The 24,544-nt window shown below is 39.2% G+C and overlaps 1 protein-coding gene across 12 annotated transcripts in view; it reads right to left on the bottom strand.

Moving 5' to 3' along the window:
- Nucleotides 1-626: 626 nt before the first annotated feature.
- Nucleotides 627-24,544, bottom strand: part of CYRIB (CYFIP related Rac1 interactor B) — a 147,722-nt gene continuing 123,804 nt past the window's right edge. For all 12 annotated transcript variants that reach the window (XM_055545783.1, XM_055545776.1, XM_055545773.1 and 9 more), the window contains 8 exons: nucleotides 21,360-21,465; nucleotides 16,120-16,256; nucleotides 14,957-15,034; nucleotides 12,816-12,932; nucleotides 11,766-11,845; nucleotides 10,404-10,530; nucleotides 8,832-8,902; nucleotides 627-1,366 (listed from right to left, as the gene is read on the bottom strand). In XM_055545783.1, coding sequence (XP_055401758.1) covers nucleotides 1,303-1,366; nucleotides 8,832-8,902; nucleotides 10,404-10,530; nucleotides 11,766-11,845; nucleotides 12,816-12,932; nucleotides 14,957-15,034; nucleotides 16,120-16,256; nucleotides 21,360-21,465 — 780 coding nt within the window. In that variant the 3' untranslated portion in view covers nucleotides 627-1,302. The remainder of the gene's footprint in view (nucleotides 1,367-8,831; nucleotides 8,903-10,403; nucleotides 10,531-11,765; nucleotides 11,846-12,815; nucleotides 12,933-14,956; nucleotides 15,035-16,119; nucleotides 16,257-21,359; nucleotides 21,466-24,544) is intronic.

Below are 24,544 nucleotides of genomic sequence, written 5' to 3'. Positions count from 1 at the left end.
ACTTTATGGTTAAGATTTATGGTCTTAAAGTAATAAGCACATGACGTTTCCTACCACTAGCGACACTGCGGCCTTCAGTTTCTCCTGGGAAGTCCGTCGTATCCTCTCTCTCCTCCCAGTATTCAGGACCGTTCTTCCCTCCACATACTATTTCAAGTTGCTACCTTCCAGCTCCTGAGAACTGCCCTTCAAGCAAAAGTATAGTTTCCCTTCTGTTGCTACATCCATGCAAGCATACATCAAGGATAAAAGTCAAGTGTGACAAGATTACTAGGTCTTATCTTTTGGTAAAGAATCCGCCTGCAATGCAGGGTTTGATCCCTGGGTCAGGAAGATCCCCTGGAGAAGGAAATAGCTACCCACTCCAGTCTTCTTGCCTGGAGAAACCCATGGACAGAGAAGCCTGGTAGGCCATGGTCCAAAGGGTCACAAAGAGAAAAGGACTTGGTGGCTAAACCACCACCACCACTAGTCTTCTTGTACTCAGCAAGATTTTAAAAGCAATTAAAGTAATTAAAAAATACTAAAAGAAGGGGAAAAATGTACCGTACACATACATTCCAAAAAATACACATAGGGAAAGCTCTGGAGACCTAGAATCAAAACATCAGTAAACCACACCACACTTAGAAAAATGAAAGCTGATTTTTATTTTATCATCAACAGCCATTCTTTAAACATGAACATGCATACGTAATATTCTACGCACACATCACAGTTTTTTAACGTTAGTTAATAAAGGTTAAACACACAACATACATCCTTACAAAAAAAGTCAAAATGCAAACTTAAAACTTTAAACAAAAGTCTAATTTAAAAAAAGTGTGTGTTGGGTACCATTTGTACAACACAGTTAATTTAAACATTTTTATTTTGGCTGCACATGAAAAAAGCGGCAGTAGAAAATAAAGTCATTGAGGGTTTTTAAATAGCAGAATAGGCAGTTTTGCCATGCAGGAGAAGCAATATTAAATATTAGTTTTCAAAAAAAATCCACATTTAAAAATATTTAGTTCAAGTCACAGAATTTTTCTCAGTAGAGACCCCAATGCAATGCATAATTAGCTGCCTTAGATGGCCTGTTTGAAAGGACAATATCCCTTCAGAGTATAACTTTACTGATTTTGGCACAGAAAAGAAGTCTTAAGATCAAGAACATGATTAAAAAAGAGGGAGAGGAACAGAGGAAAGAAATAAAAAGCAAGAGTAAATGAGATAGTAATTGCAATCACTAAAAACTGTGCATTCTCAGTCACTGCAGAATACTGTCTTCTGTCTACAGCAGGTGCCTTTCCAGAACTGTTATTGCAGCATGGATTTAATCTGCTTGGAGGTAGTCTCATCATTCAAATGTTTTGTTGTGTACCTACGAGGGGAAAAACATCCATTTTAGGGGGTTAAAAACACAAACAAACATAACCTGCTTCGGGTTCCGTAATTACGGGAAGAGAAACAACTGGCCAGGAGAGCTTGCCTTGCGCGAGAATGCCTTTCAGTCCAGCTCTAGCCCTGTTCAGCCCCTGCTGGCTGATGCTCCTCCTACCTTCAAACAGAATGGCTGTTTTACTCATTTGGAACTAACTACTTCATTGAAAAGGTTTGGTGAGATTCTACAGTACACAATTATCTATAACTTCCCTCTCAAAGGAAAATAGCTGTCCAATATCAAAGGCTGGCAAATTATACCCATGGATCAAATCCAACCTACCATCTATTTTTGTATGGCCTGTGAGCTAAGCATATTTTTACATTTTTAAATGGTTGAGAGAAAAAGTAAAAAAAAAAAAAAAAGTATTGCATGTTAATGTGGAAATTCCATCCAATTCAAATCTCAGTGCTTGTAACATTTTACTGGAACAGAGCCATGCTGATCACTTAAGTATCGTCTATGGTCACCTTCCTGCTTACAAGGGCAGAGGTGGATAGCTGTGACAGATGCCACAGGGCCTACGAAGCCTAAAATATTTGCTTATTCTCTGGCCCTTTACAAAAACAGTTTGCAAACTCCTGTTCTCCTTTGTATTTAAGACAGTTCACCCTCACATTTTCATCAAGAAAAGGCCAACAGCACCTAAAGAAGTGAAAATAACATAACATATATGTGAAGATGAATGGCATTATTTCACTTTACACATAAACACAAAAGTCCTTTTCTAAGAGCATATGATTTTTCTACTGAAGAAAACTACTAATACTATTTAAGAATAAACTTAATAAATTAATAAAGAAGGTAATTATCTAGCACTGAACCTGACTCCCAGCTCTAGTTTTGTTTCTCTTTCTCTTATGATTAAAGAAACTCGGTTCCATTTCTCCATTTGTAAAATAGAGACATGGCTCATTGCTTTCTCCTCATTGCATAGTGTCAGTTCGAGGGAACTATATCATTACTACAGAAAAGTATTCAGAACAAGCAACTATATATATATGCAACTATATTATTTAAAACTTGACTCCGAGGAAAGGATGGAGTGAGCATCTGTAATAGCTATTCACTTAAAAAAGAAAATAATGTAGCAAAAATGTGTTCTATTTTGTAGAGACCGAAATAACAACACTTGCACAGCACTTGGGGGATTCCAAAATGCTTTCTTAACAGTATCTTCTCTGCTCTGAGAAAAGCATGTTAAGAGCTAGGTTGGTTTAGTTTAAGCAGTGTTTCTCAAAGTACCAACAATATCTACAACACATAGGCTGCTTATTTATAAAATGAGGTGCCTGCCCCCCCACCCCAGACCTAACGAAGAGACTAGACTCTCTGGAGGTGGTAACCTGGGAATCTGCATTTCCCTTCCAACCAGATGATTCCAGAGCACAAAGATTAATCTCAGAGTAAACCTACGGCTTGACAATACAGTTATCAAGTATATGGGATTTTAAGAATAAAACCTTGAATCTGAAACCAGACTCCAACATTTATTAGTTGTATCACCTTTAAGTCTCTCAAGAGCTTCAGGTACCTACTGCAGGATGGAGACCACCCCCACTGGCCCATACCCACCAGCTACGTCACTGAGCTGTGGTGAAGAGGCAATAAAGCCCCACACATGAAACTTCATGGTAAATGTACCGTGATATAAAACTGTTACTAATTATAACCACTACTACATCGCAACAGGTATACTGGTTAACCTCACAAAACCTCCCAGGGGGGAAATAACAACTGGACACAGAATATGTGTTTCACTCTGAGTAAGAACAGCTCAGAAGTTATTCTCTGCAGTGAACTTTTATTTTCTGACCTCTATCATATTATTTAAAAGGAAACCTACAGCTGCCAGGTGGCTCTCGCCTCACCTGGCAGACAGTGAGTCTTCTCCCCCTTTGTCTCAAACACAGCCTGTTTGCGGCGGACGTCAACAGCTTTATACTCATTACCACTGCCCTCCTCTGTCCCACACCAAATTACTTTTACACTGTGAAAAACAGAACTGAACTCTGCATTTTACATTACTGTTGGAAGCACAGTCCCTTCAGGGTAAATAAATGTTACACTAAAACTTCCTAGACCTCTATTATTTCTTACTTTAAGGAAAAAAGAGCTCCTGTCACTTGCTGGCTTTGGAAGAGCCTAACCAATCATTTAGCGTGGGCAGCTGCCCCACGTCCGAGGTCAGGGGCAGAAGCCGGGAGGACCCCTTGCCCGAGAGGAGGCAGCCAAGAGGAGTTACCCACGTCCGAGGTCAGGGGCAAGCGGCCGAGAGGGCCAGGCTGCGACGGCGCAGGAACAGCCGAGAGGAGCTACCCCACGTCCAAGGTCAGGGGCGGTAGCCGAGAGGAGCTACCCCACGTCCCAGGCCAGGGGCAGCGGCCGGGAGGAGCAACCCCACGTCCAAGGAGCGATGGCTGCGTGGGCGCAGGAGGGCCTAGAGGAGCCATCCCACGTTCAAGGTCAGGAGGGGCAGCAGTGAGGAGATACCCCTCGTCCAAAGTAAGGAGCAGCGGCTGCGCTTTGCTGGAGCAGCCGTGAAGAGATACACCATGTCCAAGGTAAGAGAAATCCAAGTAAGACGGTAGGTGTTGCAAGAGGGCATCGAGGGCAGACACACTGAAACCATACTCACAGAAAACTAGTCAATCTAATCACACTAGGACCACAGCCTTGTCTAACTCAATGAAACTAAGCCATGCCCATGGGACCACCCAAGATGGGTGGGTCACGGTGGAGAGGTCTGACAGAATGTGGTCCACTGGAGAAGGGAATGGCAAACCACTTCAGTATTCTTGCCTTGAGAACCCCATGAACAGTATGAAAAGGCAAAATGATAGGACACTGAAAGAGGAACTCCCCAGGTCAGTAGGTGCCCAATATGCTACTGGAGATCAGTGGAGAAATAACTCCAGAAAGAATGAAAGGATGGAGCCAAAGCAAAAACAACACCCAGTTGTGGATGTGACTGGTGATAGAAGCAAGGTCCGATGCTGTAAAGAGCAACATTGCATAGGAACCTGGAATGTCAGGTCCATGAATCAAGGCAAATTGGAAGTGGTCAAACAAGAGATGGCAAGAGTGAACATCGACATTCTAGGAATCAGCAAACTAAAATGGACTGGAATGGGTGAATTTAACTCAGATGACCATTATATCTACTACTGCGGGCAGGAATCCCTCAGAAGAAATGGAATAGCCATCATGGTCAACAAAAGAGCTCGAAATGCAGTACCTGGATGCAATCTCAAAAACGACAGAATGATCTCTGTTCGTTTCCAAGGCAAACCATTCAGTATCACAGTAATCCAAGTCTATGCCCCAACCAGTAATGCTGAAGAAGCTGAAACTGAATGGTTCTATGAAGACCTACAAGACCTTTCAGAACTAACACCCAAAAAAGATGTCCTTTTCATTACAGGGGACCGGATTGCAAAAGTAGGAAGTCAAGAAACACCTGGAGTAACAGGCAAATTTGGCCTTGGAATACGGAATGAAGCAGGGCAAAGACTAATAGAGTTTTGCCAAGAAAATGCACTGGTCAAAGCAAACACCCTCTTCCAACAACATAAGAGAAGACTCTACACATGGACATCACCAGATGGTCAACACCGAAATCAGATTGATTATATTTTTGCAGCCAAAGATGGAGAAGCTCTATACAGTCAACAAAAACAAGACCAGGAGCTGACTATGGCTCAGACCATGAACTCCTTATTGCCAAATTCAGACTGAAATCGAAGAAAGTAGGGAAAACCTCTAGACCATTCAGGTATGACCTAAATCATATCCCTTATGATTATACAGTGGAAGTGAGAAATAGATTTAAGAGACTAGATCTGATAGATAGAGTGCCTGACGAACTATGGACTGAGGTTCATGACATTGTACAGGAGACAGGGATCAAGACCATTCCCATGGAAAAGAAAGGCAAAAAAGAAAAATGGTTGTCTGGGGAGGGCTTACAACCAGCTGTGAAAAGAAGAGAAGCGAAAAGCAAAGGAGAAAAGAAAAGATAAAAGCATCTGAATGCAGAGTTCCAAAGAATAGCAAGAAGAGATAAGAAAGCCTTCTTCAGCAATCAATGCAAAGAAATAGAGGAAAACAACAGAATGGGAAAGACTAGAGATCTCTTCAAGAAAATTAGAGATACCAAGGGAACATTTCATGCAAAGATGGGCTCGATAAAGGACAGAAATGGTATTGACCTAACAGAAGCAGAAGATATTAAGAAGAGGTGGCAAGAATACACAGAAGAACTGTACAAAAAAGATCTTCATGAACAAGATAATCACGATGGTGTGATCACTGACCTAGAGCCAGACATCCTGGAATGTGAAGTCCAGTGGGCCTTAGAAAGCATCACTATGAACAAAGCTAGTGGAGGTGATAGAATTCCAGTTGAGCTATTCCAAATCCTGAAAGATGATGCTGTGAAAGTGCTGCACTCAATATGCCAGCAAATTTGGAAAACTCAGCAGTGGCCACAGGACTGGAAAAGGTCAGTTTTCATTCCAATCCCAAAGAAAGGCAATGCCAAAGAATGCTCAAACTACCGCACAATTGCACTCATCTCACACGCTAGTAAAGTGATGCTCAAAATTCTCCAAGCCAGGCTTCAGCAATATGTTAACCGTGAACTTCCTGGTGTTCAAGCTGGTTTTAGAAAAGGCAGAGGAACCAGAGACCAAATTGCCAACATCCACTGGATCATGGAAAAAGCAAGAGGGTTCCAGAAAAACATCTATTTCTGCTTTATTGACTATGCCAAAGCCTTTGACTGTGTGGATCACCACAAACTGTGGAAAATCCTGAAAGAGATGGGAATACCAGACCACCTGACCTGCCTCTTGAGGAATTTGTATGCAGGTCAGGAAGCAACAGTTAGAACTGGACATGGAACAACAGATTGGTTCCAAATAGGAAAAGGAGTACATCAAGGCTGTATATTGTCACCCTGCTTATTTAACTTATATGCAGAGTACATCATGAGACATGCTGGGCTGGAAGAAGCACAAGCTGGAATCAAGATTGCCGGGAGAAATATCAATAACCTCAGATATGCAGATGACACCACCCTTATGGCAGAAAGTGAAGAGCAACTAAGAAGCCTCTTGATGAAGGTGAAAGAGGAGAATGAAAAAGTTGGCTTAAAACTCAACATTCTAAAAACGAAGATCACGGCATCTGGTCCCATCACTTCATGGGAAATAGATGGGGAAACAGTGGAAACAGTGTCAGACTTTATTTTTTGGGGCTCCAAAATCACTGCAGATGATGACTGCAGCCATGAAATTAAAGGACGCTTACTCCTTGGAAGGAAAGTTATGACCCACCCTAGATAGCATACTGAAAAGTAGAGACATTACTTTGCCAACAAAGGTCCGTCTAGTCAAGGCTATGGTTTTTCCAGTGGTCATGTATGGATGTGAGAATGACTGTGAAGAAAGCTGAGCGCCGAAGTATTGATGCTGCTGAACTATGGTGTTGGAGAAGACTCTTGAAAGTCCCTTGGTCTGCAAGGAGATCCAACCAGTCCATTGTAAAGGAGATCAGCCCTGGGATTTCTTTGGAAGGAATGATGCTAAAGCTGAAACTCCAGTACTTTGGCCACCTCATGTGAAGAGCTGACTCACTGGAAAAGACTCTGATGCTGGGAGAGATTGGGGGTAGGAGGAGAAGGGGACGACAGAGGATGAGATGGCTGGATGGCATCACCGACCGATTTGATGGACGTGAGTCTGAGTGAACTCCGGGAGTTGGTGACGGACAGGGAGGCTTGGCATGCTGTGATTCATGGGGTCGCAAAGATCGACACGACTGAGCGAATGAACTGAACTGAACCAATCAGAAAGGAAAGGGCTTGGGAGAGAGCTCAGGCTGACTGCGACATGGGGAATCCTCGGAAAGGGATCAAGCAGCAAGAATCACAATACCGTAAATATTGATACAATCAGTAGAGAAGTCTCCACAGTAAAAAATTCAAGGAACTTAAGGTTTCTGATAGGCTTATGGTTGAAACAGTTTGACATAAGGTTTTTTTTGTTGTTGTTATATTATGTTCCTTAATCATTCAGGTTTTCACTTAGGATACATCTTCTTTTTATTTATTTTTTAGTTGAAGGATAATTGCTTTACAATGTTGTGCTCGTTTCTTCCAAACAACGAGAATCAGTTAACTATACATATACATACATATATATATCTGTATATATATCTCCCCTCCCTTTTGAGCCTTCTTCCCACCCCCACCCCCAGAACAGACCATCTTTATTTAGACAGTCACTGCTTATAGAATATCTTTCATCATCTTAATAAAATAATTTCATGGTTCCACTCAGCTGAAATGACACAGCCTAGATTCTGCTTCATGATGCATACCAGATGTGACTAAGTGTCCAAAAAGAATAAACAATCTGTTTTGCTCACGAAACATGTGAGGAAGGTAATACTATATTGGAAATCAGTTTATCCTATTACGTGAATTACAATGCACTACAATGGCCTATGACTTCAAAAAGTCACTGAATAAATATCTGTACCACACAGTTTTTGTGTTCAAACACAAAACAATCAAGTAACAAGCAAATCATCTTCTACAGTAGGGAAATGATAACTACCAGTTAAATCTCTGTAGCCAAGACCCTATAATGGGTTGAAATTTTCATTTAAAAATAGTCCAGGATTGAAGGAGCTTTAGTAACTAAAGTAAGTAAATAACTTGTTTAGTAACTAAACAACAAAGTCTAAACTGAGAAGACAGACATCAAATAATGACTAGACTGCTTTATTTTCATTATAAAAACTGCACAAAAGTAATAAAGATCTGTAGTATGAACACAGAAATATAATTATACTATACTAAGGGAAAGTTCAGCTATAAAACAGTTTGTATAATATTACTTTGTAAAAGGTAACTTTTATATATAGCAATGACTATATACAAGTATTTTAAAAAGAAACTCTGGAAGAATATTCATCAAAATGTTTAAAACAAAACAAAACAAAAAAAAACAAAAAAAACTGCAAGGGTATATACCAAAATGTTAATAGTGGTTTATTTCGAAATAGTGCGGGTTCTGTGTTTTCTTCTTAAAATTTTCCTGTTTTCTGAGTTTTATACAATTGCTTTTTATTAAAAAAACAAAAAAGCAGTTCTTCCTTTGAGATGGGCAGAAAAGTGAAAGCCACACTCCACAGCAAAGAAATGAAGCTGCTGTTTTCAGTGGGGCACATACACACACATTCTTCATTATAAGAATACTGTGACCAATATTTGAAAGCAAGACTACCAATAAGCAACATGATACCTTCACATTTCTAACATTTATGTGTTATTCACACACTGAAACAACATCTTAACACGTTCACCCTATCCACGTGTACCTGTGCGCATACCCACCTGAGAGCATTGAGAAGACCTTCTACACTGTTAGGAGGTTGGTCCTTAAGAACCTTGATACAGCCTTTCATCTAAGTAGAAAACGAAACAGAGAAGGTGAAACATTGAGTTTTCATCTAACATTCATTCTCAAAACAGTTAATACTTAAACCAGCTCCATACCTATGGCACTCATGAGAAATTACACACTAGAAATGTCAAAACAATTATTCTTAGAATAGGGGGAAAAAATCTACCCAAGTGTTATTTTCAGTTTGTCAATCAAACAAAACTTTTTGGAAACCAAATCAGATGAACAGAACATACCAAACACACTAATGAGAAAATTAAGGGTTTACTAAAGTAGGACTTTCTGGAAAAGGTGTTGAGTAGCCTTTTAAAGGATGGAATGGACACCCTGGTAAGAAAAAGAGGCATCTTCCAGGTAGATGAGCCCAATAAAAAAAGTAAGAAAGCTCATCACATGCAGAGGGCTAAGGTGAATCGCAAAGGGCAGTTCACAGAGGGCCTCAAAAGCCAGGAGGACTCATGGGGAACTGATGGGGATGGCAGCAGAGACTTGTCATAGGCTTCACAGAAAGGGAACAACTTGATGAAAATGATTCACAAGGAAGATGAGCCTGATTACTGTGAGAAAGCAGAGCATGGCAAAAACACCACAGGCTTCGAAAGCCATGGAGACGTGGGTTCAAAATCCAGGTACCGTTCACTGCTGCTGCTGCTGCTAAGTCACTTCAGTCGTGTCTGACTCTGTGCGACCCCATACTGTTCACTGGCAATTACATTAAGAAATTTCCCTAAACGTTCTTTCTCTATTAATACAGGGGAAATAACACCTACATCCTAAGAGTATTTTCAAAGTTAAATGAGAGAGCAAATGTTGAAATTCCTGGGACACAGTAATGACTCAAAAAATGTTGATTTCTCTTTACATAGGATAGATGAAGACAAGAAGACTGATTAATCATCAGTTCTCTATACATGAAATGCCAAGAGTCTGTCAAAGGGTAACTGAAAGACAATTCTCAGTAAATACTGGTTAAAATTCTCATGAACCCAGATGTGAGAGTGAGGCGAGAAATTACAAAGTAGAGAAACTGAGGCTACAACCACAAATTATGATGACTGGGAGGAGGAGGGACAGTATATAGTCTTCAGCTTTCTTCACTGGGGCACCTCTACTGGCTTTTAATATATACTTGGAAGTAAATCTTTTGTTTAAAAATGGCATTCGGTCGAAAGAATGAAAGGATACAATAAAAAGATTTTTTTATGTTTCATTATTTATTTATATATACTGCCAAATATGTGGAAGTACCACTTTATGAATGAGGCTTCCCCACAAGGAGATACTCTAAAACAGTGCAGTTACCTTCAGTCATTCTATTCCACCTGTATCTGGGCTATAAGAAATACCATGAGAGAAGAGAAAACCAAAATACACCATTATCACAAACTATAAAACTAAATTTTGAGACAGAGTGTAGCCGGCCAGCTCTTTAAATAAAAGTCAATGGTTTCCACTTATGTTTGAAATTACTGGGAATTACATAAAAAACAAATAAAACTTACATCAATTTTTGAAGTTTTGGCAAATGCTCCCACTGGATGCACGTGGTCATAGAGTATTATGACGCCCACCATTACCCTCAAGCAGAATGACACTGTCTCTTCATTTGTAAATCTGCTTCTGTATTCCCTGGAGGGTAGGAAACACAAAGGTGGGTGAGGCCCACCACAGACTCAAGAGCTGGCTGATGCTCAAAGTTACATCCTGTTGATATATAAAAGGGACGCTGAGACTATACCCTCACCTTCTCTGCAACGAGATTCCCAAAGAAATAAGGGGGCAGAACAGTTATCACTTATACATCCTGGTCTCATATGCATTTTGGTATCTTGCCCCTTCTGCTCAGCAGAGATCAGACAATTTTAGAGAGATTAAAAATAGCCCCAAAGTAAAAGTTTGGGAATGGGTGCTTTGAAAGGCTGTCATCATCAATGTGATGAGAAAAGCCACTAGCTTAATAGAGAAAGTATTGGCATTTATAGACGTTAACTTGATCTATACATATTACTGTATTGCAGGCTTTTAATATTCTAAAATTCAATCATAGTCTTCTCTCAAATGGGAAAAAGGAAACAGCACTTTTCGTCTACAAGGAGGGCAGTATGGCATAGCAGAGAGAGTCCAGACCACAATGGAGACACCCAAGCACGTGTGTGAGGTCAGTCACCGTGCACAAGCCCTTCACTCCCCAGGACCCTGCTCCCCTAGATGAGGATGACGACGCTATGAGGATAAGCAGTTGCTCTCTTACTTCAAAAGATTTTCCAATAAGGTGAGTATATAATATTGTTTTGGAAAATAAAAAGCTCCACAAAACTAAAGTTATATAATAAAATCTTACTATTTAGAAACATAGGAAGAATTCTTTCTGCCTGCTGACAGGAAAATCCAGACAGAAAACACTGTGGTGTATGTTACAAATGGTTTGACAGAGAGGAGAAACCCACAAGAGAATTTAGGTTAGTGTTGGGGACAACAAAGAAGACTGAGGACTAATAACTGATGTTGAGAGGAAGGGATATGCGTTTAAGAATATTTCTAGCCCTCTAGCAAAAAGGCAAAGTGCTCTTTGAAAAGGAAACAGAATATCTGAGAGGCAAAACCAGACGAGCTTTAAAGTTCTTCCCCTATCCTCTCAAAAGCACACAAAACCCCTATTCTGAAGCATCCAACTGGTCTGATGAACCTGAAAACTAAATGTACTTTGTACATTTAACCAGAACCTACATTAAGCTGTGTAATTATTTTAATTTTATTACATACTTGGGATATATTTAATTCCACCTTCCAAATATGACATATTCACATCTTTGTCAATCATTTCAACAGGACTGTTAAAGTGAAAAAGATCAGCAAATACTCACGGTGTTTCAAGCATGACTCTGCACACACTAGCCATGGTGCTTAGACAATCTGTGGTATTTTCTATTGGTAAATTTTTATTCTGTAAAAGTGTACAGAGAACAAAAGAGTGATGAACAGCTATTACTTAAGAAAAATTTAAAACCTAGCATAACATGAAAAATTATCAACTTTAAAATCTGATTCCTCCTCTAAATTTTGTTTTAAAAAATGCACTAGAAAAAAAAAATGCACTGGATTCTAGGTACTGTTCTAAGCTCTGAGGACACAGCTAGGAGCAAGACAGCTGAGATCCTCCCATCTCTCAAGAAGCCCTTACATTTGAGAGCTGGGCGGGAACAGCCACGACATGCAGATGAGGCCCCAAGAGACACGCGACACGTGGATTTGATCCTAAGGGCCCTAAGAAGTCGATTGGAGACCTTTCCCCCCTCCAAAAGCTATTTATTTTTAATTGAAGGAAAACTGTTTCACAATATTGTTGGCCTCTGCCATAGGTATATATGCGCCCCCTCCCTCTTTAACTTCCCAAACTGGAAACCTTTTACGCAGAGGAAGAAGGGAACGTGGTTTGGGTCTTAAGAAGACTACTTGGCTACACTCAGGAGACAGGCCCAGTGGGTCAGACAATGAATGCAGAAATCCAGGTAGGAAGAGGTGGGGTGCTCCGGAGAGGTAGCTCGAGGTAGTAAAGGGTCAAGTTCTCAGACTCAGGGTACACTTTAATAAGAAGACTGCCTTGTCTGATGGAGTGGATGTAGGGGTGAGATAAAGAAACGAACTGGCAATGAAAACTCTTAAGTTATCTGCTTGTACAGTGTCAAGACCTCACTGTGGTCAGCAGACCACGGAGGTGTCGGCTATCCATCCTAAGGGTGACTGCCGATAGGCGGCAGGTGTGTACACGTGGGTCTCAGGGGAGAGGACCAGACTCAGTGCACAAGGTGCAACTATCAGCTTAGAGGGTCTGTAGTGGACTCACCGAGCCCATCCTATCTGGACACAGGCTGAAGAGGAATGACACAAAGCGTAACTTCCTAGGCAATGCCTACCTCTGATACAAACTTCGTTGTAGCATCACTTAAGGTTTTCAGCATTGGGGTTGCCTCAGCATAAAACAAAGACATTCGATTTGCCAATTCATTATTTACTTCATTTTCTCCTTCTGCCTGTGTGGAAAATAATGACACTTAATATCAGCTCCTAAGTTATTAAAATAATATTATAAACGGACCTAGGCAAGGTGCCTAGCTAGTGCTTGCTAATCTATTAATAATAAATATGCTTACATTCTAGACCCTCAAATGTACACAACACTTACATTACCTTTAACAAGAAAAAGATTAAAATATAAAGAAATTTTTTTCAAGATTAACTTCTTTAAAAATATTTTAAATGATATTAAGCCATTAAATGAAACTTGAATGGGCTGCCTGCTGTATACAAGAGACCATCTAAATGCCACAGAGGACAGAAAGATGACTATGACATCACACCCTATTAGGAGCAAGCAAGTATCCACATAGCTTATCTTAGTACCATGCTAAGAGACGAGGAATAAAGTGGGGGATGAGTAGAGGACTAAGACTGGGAGGAACTAAAACGGATGCATGGAAGATCTAGGCTTTGGCACATGTTGATCAGCAGGTACACAGGGCATTTCAACCAGTCAGGGGGCAGAGCATGCTTTCAAATGACTTGGCAAAGTGTAAATTCAAATAGGTCAGTGTAATAAGGGACAGCAATCAGTGAAAGAAAGCTGGAAGGGAAAGCTGTGGTCAGACTAAATCTTAGCTTCAGGTCCTATTTTTCTTCTGTAGGTAATGGGAAGCCATTTAGCATTAGAAGAAAGGAGTAACAATTAAGCCAATCTTCAAAATAAAGTTAACTATTGATGGCAGACTGTACCAAAAAGAAAGAGATAGATAGTATGCCAGAAAATAAGTTCTGCAGCTACAGAACAGTTGCCCAAAACAGTGGGAATTAGGCTCTCAACTGGGACAGCAGTACTAAGAGATGGGAAGGGGGGGCAGTGAAGAAATCTGAGAAAAATGGCACTTGACAGCGACTGAACTGACCTATAATTATTGAGAGCAAAAGGCACTGCAAAGATGATTTCAGTGCCTTTGGTCTTGAATGATAGCAGGATGGCCATAACAGAAAATTGGGTCATTTTATTTTACTTTATTTTACATAGTGAGTGTGAAAAAGACAGACAGTGAGGTCAGCCTCACAGAATAAACTGGCTTATGCAAAACCAAACAAATACATGTAACAGATGATTCATTAAAAGAAATCTTTCTTCTGATCCAGGCCTGTCTTAAGAGCAACGACTTCATAAAATATTTACTCAATGGTCTCCTTTGGTTTTGTTTTTAAACTGGAAGACAATTGCTTTACAGTATTGTGGTGGTCTCTGATGATCCTTTTATTTTTTTTTTTTTTAACCTTTTATGCCACTTAACACTCCTTACAAACTTACATAGTATTTCTTCATTAAACTATCTACTTGAGGCCAGGGATAATCCTAGAAATTTTCTCTGCTTTTCATACAAATTAGCACAAAATAGGTCCACAAAATATCTAGAGAAAAAGATAGTATTTTTCTCACACTTAAGGTTGGTATTTGATGTCTAGGAGAAAAGAGTATTAAACAGCTTAAAACGAGACGTCGAGAGGCTAACAAGCCAGAAGAGATGCTATGCTAGCCGAGCAACAGGCTCAGAGCCATCTTCTCACACGGCAGTGTCAGACACAGACGTGCTTGGGGTCCAAGACCCCGCTCCCCTTCCTGCCAGGATTAGTGCTGTTCCTATCCCGGGTCAACCTCTCCCCAAGAGTCTTCCAATCTAAGAACATGGGGACAAATAACTCATAACCACTAATTCATGAAACTCTTCTGCAGTTAAAACGAGAAAACAAAGAGAAATTTTCTATCAATGTTATACAGACAAAAAGCAGTTTTACTGAAGTAGCTGTGGAACAAAGAACCAAGTAGAAAAATAAGTGAATACCATATGGCTTGCTACATTTTGCTCTTTCTTCCCACAGCTGTGGATGCCTGTAATTATTAACTTTACTACTATCTTTAGCTTTATCTGAATGAATGAGTGAATGAATGAGTAAAAGATTAAACTGAACAAATTGAGATCTGAATTATTAGTATCACGCCACAATTCAAGCTTTAACTTACTGGAACATTATTAATCCTCATGCGACTCAATGTTCTTCTGTAATAGCTGAAGTCATTCTGTATGGCAGGATTTGTCATCTAAAGAAAACATTTATAAAAGAAAAAGTTATTTACTAAAGGATAGTATAAAAATTAAATAAAGTTTCTACTAGAGTTGTAATTAGTTAATTCACATTATTGAATTTGTAATATCACTTTAAGAACTAAAACCGTTATCATCCAAGATGACGACCTGCACTTAAATTATGTAACACTGTGCTTACGCACTGGTTTGCTAACTGTTTCATGATGGACACAGAAGACTGTACACTGGTTTTCAGTCACAGTCAGTACACTGTCCTTCTTTCTTCTCATTAATTTCAGGTAACATACGAAAAGGCTGCTCACCAAAAATGGTATTACCAAATAGACAAAAACAAAAAGGAATGTGTACCCACTCATTGTGGGTTATTACAATTAATATACAGGGCAGTCGTCAAACAGACTAAAATTTTTATGAACAAACTATTTGTGCTCAAAGTATGAATAAAGGAGAATAGCTGTCTATGATATAATGTTTATAAAATGCTGGAGTTAGGAATCCAGCTCTTCCATTTTCTAAACAAGTTATGTGAGGTGCTGGAAAGTCAGAGGACCTGCCTCATCGTTTGTTACTATGATGGAGCCTAAAGTGGAATTAAGGTCTCCTGATACAGAATTTAATGCTTCTTTCTTTAAATGCACTCCTTCTAGCAAAAAGGATGTTAATAAGTAGACGCGGGGAAGGGGAGGGTGTGAGAAAGACGACAAGGGAAGAAAGGAAAGAGGAGAGGGGGAGGAGAGAGAAAGAAAAATCAACATTTTTATATATTAATAGAAGAATGCTGGAAAAAAAACTGGGGATGAGCAGAAAAGAAAAAATATTAGAAGATGTCAATATTGTTGTTTCAGAGATACTTTTTAAAATGAAGCTAAATGAAAACTGAATATTGAGCAATTTGTTGTTTGCTATGCTACACCAAAAAGCCTGCATAATTTTTAAATCCAGCTTTCCACTTTTGCTGAGGAACAGCAGACATCATTCCACCACATTTTAATAAGGGCTCCAGGCATTTCCTCCTAGTACTCATTGAAAGACACATGATTTTCTTCTATAACAAGGAGGACCAGCAGGACAATCCTACCTTAAGTTCATCAAACCGGAGTGTAAAATGAAGAATTTCTGCGAACTGTTTAGCAAGAGCCTGCTCTCGCTCTAGATGCTGGGTGGGAGAATACGGGGTACTTGTCAAGGCTCCCAGAAGACCTCTTAACGCTGCTTCTAAAGAACAAAACGTTAAGATGTTGTTTGTATCTATTTATTAAAAAGTGAGCATTTTTAAAATGTTTTGATTTCAATTTCCATAAAAATAAGGTTTCTTTAAAAGCTAGGTTATCTAAACATAACACTCAAACTGAGTACTGTTTACTAGAATAGAAACCCTGAAGTGACTAACTCAATTTCTGTAAACCCAAATTCAGAATCATGAAGAATGTGAATCTGAATGAAATATCAGGATCAAAGGACAAATCTTACATTATATTCACATTCTACACAGTGTTGGGTTTTTATGAAATGGTAACTGTGACTATGTCTTTTTTGGTGAAACTACAGTCAGTCATATCTGTATGTGGGTATGAATGAATTATCAACTTCACATACTTTGTGCTGTTTATTTATAAACACAAACTATCTTCTTTCAGCTATGAAAAGAAGCCAAATATGTGGTTTAATAATTAGCTTCCTGAGTGTTGTACAGCTTCCTATCTCAGGGCCATAATATAAAAATTCTAATTCATTACACAAAAACAACTGTCCCTTGAAACAACTGCTACTTTTGGAATGCCAGACTAATATTGTGTTTAAAAATGGAAATACTAAAAAATATATATATATATAGAAATATTGATTTCACTTCAAAAAAATCCCAGAAATCAAACTAATACTGTTATATACTACATAATCATACAACAAGGCAAGATTTTATTCAGAGAAAACAAAGTTTATAGAGTTAGATGGTGGTCTGCCATTTATGAATAAATGCTAGATTAAAAAAGATTATTTATTAATGAAAACAAATTTATCTCACATCATCAACTTTTAAAAGCTGAAAAATTACCAACTCTACCATTTATTTTATTTGATCTACCCAATTATGAACTAATACCCATACTTGTGTACTTAACCTAATCTGTCATTTAACTCTCACTGTCAACTATGATATAGGCATTACAGATGGATAAACTGAGTTTCAAAGAGGTCAGACCCCCAAGGGTATATTTCATAAATGCCAAGTGCTTCTGACTTCACAGCCCTATTATTTCCACCATAATAAGCTGCTTCTCATATAAAATGACATTCTAACTAGCCTTCCATAATCTTATAGAAGATTAAATTATTGATTAGTACCAATAGTAAGTACTCTTTATGTGTCTATTATGTGCCAGGTACTGAGCTAGACACTATTTGTAATCCACACAGTAACTTCGAATGATAGTTACCATCCTTTTTTAATAGTAAGTTAAAAAATATACTGATGGTCTAATACGTGTCAGGCACTGGGTACAATGATGAAGAGGGACACACCCTATGCTCACACAGAGATTGACTAGACAGAGAAGACAGACAACTTACTACAGCTGGGATATGTACTCAGAAGGGTATGGTACTGTGGAAAGATGTGAAAATGGAGCTTCACCCAGTTGCAGACTCAGGGAAAGACCTGCCTGAGTACATGACACCTGGACCGAGACTGGACTGCATGCTAAGGATGAGCAGGAGTCTGCAGACAGACAGGGCAGGGAGCCCAACCCTGAGCTGAGAGGGGCACGACCGAGTAGAGAAACTGCAGGACAACAATGCAGGTGGAACAGAGAGGCAAGAAGGAGAGGAACCTAGGGCTAAAACCACATGCACATCATCTGTGTGCCACACGACGCACCCTGGCCCAACTTAGCATCCCTAGAGAAACTACGCTGGGTAGTGACTTCATCAGGTTAGCATTTAAACTCCACTTCGGACTTCCCTAGTGGTCCAGGGGTTAAGAATATGCCTGACAATGCAAGGGACTCCAGTTCAATCCCTGGTCCAGGAAGATTCCACATGCTGCAGGCAACTAAGCCTGTGAGCCACAACTACTGAGCCCATACGCCACAGCTCTTGGGCCTGGGCACACAGAGACTGTGCTCCACAAGAGAAGCCACTGCAACAAGAGGCCCTAGGCACCGCAACTAGAGAAAGCTCTCAAGCAGGACCCAAGACCCAGCCAAAAATTAATAAAGAATTAAAAAATAAAAACTCCACTTCATCTGCAGCATGGAGAACGGAGTGTGGGAGTATGGATGACTTATCAAGTGGAGAAATAATGACAGATCAGGCCACAAAGCAGATCCAGAAGGGGGAACAAGGCCTGACTAGGAAGAGGAGGCCCCTTCAGAGACCAGAGCCATATATTCTCTTACTGCCAGCCATCCACTATCAAAGACCAGTCTGAATCCTCAGGAGAGAACCCAAAGTATAGGGACTGCAGGGGATTTGAAACAGCCAAGGGAGATAACCACCATTATTGTGCACTTCAGAACCTTCTGAATAGGTTCTGGTGAATTTAGCCCACTGAAGAGGAGTCAGCGTGCTGGACAAACTCACTCACTATGATCTCTGGAGGTGGCCGCTGTCAGCCCCTGAAATGGGAGGAAGACTAAGCAGACACAAAGCAGTTTGTGTACTGTCTGGACACACAACCTTCCCTTAGACAGCTGCCTCAACTGGGAAGGCCTCTGACCAAAACAAGCAAATACAGGATGTTTCTTAGGTCAGCAAGGTTAAACCATGTTGGCAAAGCTCAGTATCTTCCGAATTAGTTAAGTGGTCCTTCTCCTGGAGTCCAGCCCACGGCTGATCTGTAGTGCTCGAGCCAAGCAACCTTCTCTTTGAAATTCTGAAGGACCACACGCATCTTCACAGTTTGTGTGGTGCTCCGTGTGCTGTGTGCGGTATTTACCCTCATCTCTGGCTCGACAGCGCGGGAGAGAAGAGACAACAGAGGTTACGTGCACTTAAAGCAGAGGGCTCAACTCACTGGAGGTCCAAGTAGGACACTGAAGTTCAGAGAATTTAAATGATGGAGCCAAGAGCACACAGCTAATAACCACAAACACCAGAATTCAAACACAGGCCATTAGGCCTTGAAAGCCTAAAATCTATTATTATTGCTTCTTCTAAATATCTAACAAATATTTCATATATCAGACGCATGTATTCATTAATCCATCACTCGCTCACTTGTTCAACACTGAGTTCCTATCACACACAAGCAAGGATATGCATCCTGTCAGCAAGGAAACTGGAAACATGAACCGTGTTACCAGCCAAGAGATGAGGAGTAAACCACCAGATCTTAAATGTACTTTGTTCACACCTTTACAGAAGTCCTAGCCTATACAACAAAGGTTCAAGGCTTCCACGTGACCGAATGAAAAACTGAGCGCTTTTTGCTACTACCTGTGTTACTACAACCTCTGGTGAGATGGAACACAGCACTTGTGCCAAAACACACACCACTCACCTGATGTAATTCCAGTAGTTAAAATATGAACATGTAAGCCTCCCTGGTTTGACCTATTTTATAATTATTCTTTTTTTTTTAATTGGCAAATGATAAGAGGCCAATACAAACGTGAGAAGGATCTATGCAGCATCAAAAGCATTTTAACTTCAAAAGCAGCTGGGAACTAGCAACACACAAGAAAACTCTTATTTAAAGTAGCAGTGATACTACTGAGAAGTAGGACTACTTATTTAAAGTAGTAGTGACGATAACCAAGAGGAAAACACCTAGGCCCCCTGAGGTTACAAAGCTATGGATTACATAAGATACTTGACTGAAAGAACTGACCGCTACGCTTGAGGAAAATAATTTATAATTCTTACTTCTATAAAAAAAGACAATTTATGCAAACGCTATCTCAACTATTACTTGTCTTTGCATTTGACAGCATGTACTGCATCTAAGGAAAAATAGCAATTCTCTTACTTTTTAAAAAATACAGACATTGAAAAAAAAAAAAAGGATTTCAACTTTGAAGCAGAGGTTGACACAATGGCCAAGTATTTTACTTAAAGACATAAAGAGAGCAAGATATAAAAAACCAGGATGCAGTAGAGACCCACTGCAACTAGAAAGCACACGCCTTAACTAATGGACACAGTCGGTTTGCCATTTAGCTTTGCCAACTGAGAGGAAAGATCAATTGATCAGTTGTTGCCTGAGCTACTGATTTTTCCAAAGCAACCAAAGACTTAAGACACATACACACAAAACACAATTACCAATTTTAAAACGTGGCAACTAATTAGGAAGTTTTAAAAAACTACGTGGGCAAAACAAATCATATCTCGGGTCTAAATTTAGCTTATAAACCCCCAAATGGTATCACCAACTCAATGGAGGTGAGTATGAGCAAACTCCAGGAGATGGTGATGTACAGGGAAGCCTGGCGTGCTGCAGCCCATAAGGTCACAAAGCGTTGGACACGACTGAGCAACTGAACAGCCGTCTGAACAACCGTCTTCTATCTTACAGTACTAGCTTTCTTATTAAATTGTATGTACTCATTTAGGATATATAACATATTTATATGATTCAAAAAGTAAAACTATATAAACACATGTAAAAAGCTTAAACTGAAATGCTTCAAACTTCTGACACAATCTACACCGGTTCCCACCCCGTGCTCCCAACTTCACAAAGTAAGAGCTCTTCCAATTTACACAAGCAGCTAAATGGCTAAATCTTACCTGGTGTCTCTTCCTTCTTCAAGAAAAAGAACTCCAATTCTACTTATTCACTGTATTAAAGGCACAATTCTGATCTTGGAATAATTTTTCCCATACAAGGGAAAAAGCATACCGTTCCGAATTCTTTTTACTTAATAACTCCCTCGCTAACTTCACTTATACCATTAGCTTCCTAGTTCTCATCATGTACAGTTTTAGGTACATGGATTTGATTAATCCTAGGAACACAAAAATCTAAATCACTGAGGGAGACTGAGGATTAGTTCCCACACATGGGAAAGGATTTGCTCCAGAGCTGGAAAGGAATTCTACCAGCAGTTCTCACAATAGGACACTTTAGGCTGCAAAAAATCGGAAATCTTCTTATAGAAGTTTTAATTTGTTGAGGAAAATGGTCTAAATAACTTAAAAGACCTAGCTGAACAGGAAGACAGAAACATTAAGCTATAATCTTATAGTCTACCAAGGTGCTTTACCTATGAGACATATACATTTAGCAGTGTGAACATGAAATCTTATAAATAGCTTCCAGTATCAATAACCTCCTTTTTCACTGAGGAAGTCATAATGATAAAACTTTCCACTTACCTAACCTCTGAGAAAATTCATAAAATTTCTTTAATTTGCCTACTAGTGGAACAACTGCACCCCATGCCTTCTCTTGTAACTTCTCATCTGCCGGATGCTGGATTGCCTTCAAAATCCAAAGAATAAAAATAATCAAGATTTATTAAAAAATCATAACAGTATTATTTTTACATTAAAATACAGGTTTTGGCAAACATACGAAGTCCTGGTATAGTCTATGAAACTCAATATAATGGATCCAGGAGAGCTGAAACTGGCCGTCTCAACCCCAGGGGTACTTTAAACCTAGTATAATAGTTTTCATCACCCTTGCAATGGATATGGATAGAAGAGATTACAATGTTTGTCGGGTATATTATGTCTTGATACCTGTTAGAATCTAAAATTTAGACTCTCAAATTTAGAACCAAATAAAGATACCATTTTATATTTTTTCCCATATCACAGACAAGCTTTCTTAGAAATTCTTTAAGAATTGTTTTAGTGGATAAAAGGAACAAAAAAGGCAGGTGATAAATGAAATAAGACCCAATTCTGGGGAAAAGGCTAATAAACTCTCAATAATTCAAATTCCAAGGTCCACCTAGCTTTAAAAAAGCTATCAAACACTGAAGAACCTAAATCAACCTGAAAAATGTGATTCAGAAATTGTTACTTATCCCTTCCCTATAACTAAAATCCTATTCTGGAATCTAAATTTTTTAGGTTTTCTTGAAGAAGGTGAAAAAGTTTCAAATGTGAAAGGGGAGAAAATAAAACATAATATAGAGACTCTATTGTAAATATGAATATGCTCTTTCTCTGCCCAGTCTTCCAAGTCATCGAGCAATCATTTGTAAGTACAGAGGGCTATTCCCAAAGAAATGTATATTATTGATTTCCTCTTTCTTTTGCTTATAGATGCTTTTCTTCACCTTTTTTCCATAACCTGGTCTACTTTTTCTAACATCTTCACATGAGCTAAACATTCCATCTGAAAGGTGAAGCGCCTGTTTACATCATCATCAGAAGATAATGGCACATTCAGATTTTCCCAAGACACTAGTACTCTGACTCCATCCATATAAAACCAGAAAGAAACAAAACTGAAACTTGGCAGATTTAGAAGATGCTTCAGATAAATTAGCGACAAGCTAAATAAGTGGGCTATATACACTGTTTAAACAAATTGCTTTATAAGTCTGTCATTATATTCAATCTTTTTTACATAAACAAATAGGAGTCTGAAATGAATCTCACTTATATGACTATCTAGAAATAATGTTATGTTAAAGAAAACTGGACTTTACAACATGTAACATCCTTATTTCACATTATGTTAATATGACTATTTCAAAGGGACTATGATATTATTCTGATGTGTACGAAACAATCCTTTTAGCCTTTAAGCCAAATCTCAATGGTTTTATGTCAAGTAGTAAACACTTGTTCATTTTATTATTCGGGGAATAAGCAAACAGATAAAAATTTAAAATTTATTTCTTCTCTTCAGAAGCCTATCCAATCTCTCTTGCAAGGATTTAAACACGATTTTCTAAACACCAGCTCATTCTCATAATATTAAAATGCTCCAGCAAATATCGCCCACTGTCAAGACTGAATAGAGTTAACTATTTCCCTGGGTGTGCCTTGCCTGGATTTAGAACCGAAGACACTGGCTGCTCTTCTATGACAACTGTTTATGGTTCACCTTATACTTGTGACTCTCCTCTCAGAGCAGTTCCACTGCTGTTAGGTAACACTTCTGACATAGCACCTATATCATAGTCCAATGTGGAAAAGGGCACTTAGTGAGACGCCAAGTCTTTTTTTAAAAAAGTGATGGCCACCATTAAAAAAAAATAACATGCAAAGTGCTATGGCAAAAGAGTACAGGGAAATAGATTATTGGGATTTGAAGGAAGGCTAGGAACTGAGCAGGAAAAGAAAAAAAGAAGTGCCGTGTTCCAGACAAAGACAAAGGCAAGGAACTGTGCATGTGTAAGACATTAGGGAAACAAGCAGTCCCGTGTAGGAGAGGTAAGAAGAGCAGAAGCAGGCGAGGCTGTCAGGCAGTAAGGATTATAACTCTTATTTTCAAAGATGTTAAAATGTTTGATATATCGAAACATTAGCAGAAAGTTCTTATTTCCCTGTCTAGTGGTTTATTCTAGAGAATAAGCTTTATTTAATAGATTCTTCTTTAAAAAAAAATTATCTTATTTATTGATTTGACTGCATTGGGTGTTAGTTGCAGCACAGGGGATCTTTGCTCTTAGCCGTGGCATGTGGTCCAGTTCCCTGACCAGGGATCATACGCAGGCCCCCTGCACTGGAAGCACAGAGTTTTAGCCACTGGACCGCCAGGGAAGTCCCTAGATTCTGTCTTAAATCAAATTTTATTCACCTTTAGAGTCGTGTTTAATAAAGTGCTACTTAAACAAATACATATATATATATATAATTCACCTCATTACCATAGTAATAACAGTAAACTCTCAGTCTATGTACTATGTGTCAGCTTCTATGTGTCTCTTCTGATAGATTATCTAACTTTATCCTCAAAACAACTCTATGAATTGCTTCCAAATTTTTGCTATGATGAATAAGTCAGCTATAAAGATATTTACATTTATCTCCCCCTTGAATGATAGCCTTCTGGAGAGTATTTTCTAAAATTAAATATCTGACAGAAGAGTACAGATAATTTTATAGATCTGATTTTACACCTTGTCAAACTGACCTCCAAAAAGACAATGATTCTACAATGCCACTTGCATTAAGATTGTTTCTTTAAAAAGAAACAAACAAAAAAAAACCCTGTTTCTTCATAAACCAACCTCCATTAAACACTTTGTTATTCTATTGTGTCTTCTCAAAAGGTAGAATGGTTGTTCTACTAAGTCAATTAAGTCTTCACACTGACCTATGACAGTTTCAGTAGTCACATTTGTTCTTTTACATTAGATTTATACTCAGCTTTGATATGTTTCAGTTCAGTTCAGTCACTCAGTTGTGTCCGACTCTTTGCAACCCCATGAATCGCAGCACGCCAGGCCTCCCTGTCCATCACCAACTCCCAGAGTTCACTCAGACTCGTCCATCGAGTCAGTGATGCCATCCAGCCATCTCATCCTCTGTCGTCCCCTTTTCCTCCTGCCCCCAATCCCTCCCAGCATCAAGGTCTTTTCCAATGAGTCAACTCT

Source organism: Bubalus kerabau, chromosome 14 (assembly GCF_029407905.1).
Source record: "Bubalus kerabau isolate K-KA32 ecotype Philippines breed swamp buffalo chromosome 14, PCC_UOA_SB_1v2, whole genome shotgun sequence".
Lineage (NCBI taxonomy): Eukaryota > Metazoa > Chordata > Mammalia > Artiodactyla > Bovidae > Bubalus > Bubalus kerabau.
Note: the sequence above shows the minus strand (reverse complement) of the source record. Positions and strands in the feature narration are given on the sequence as shown.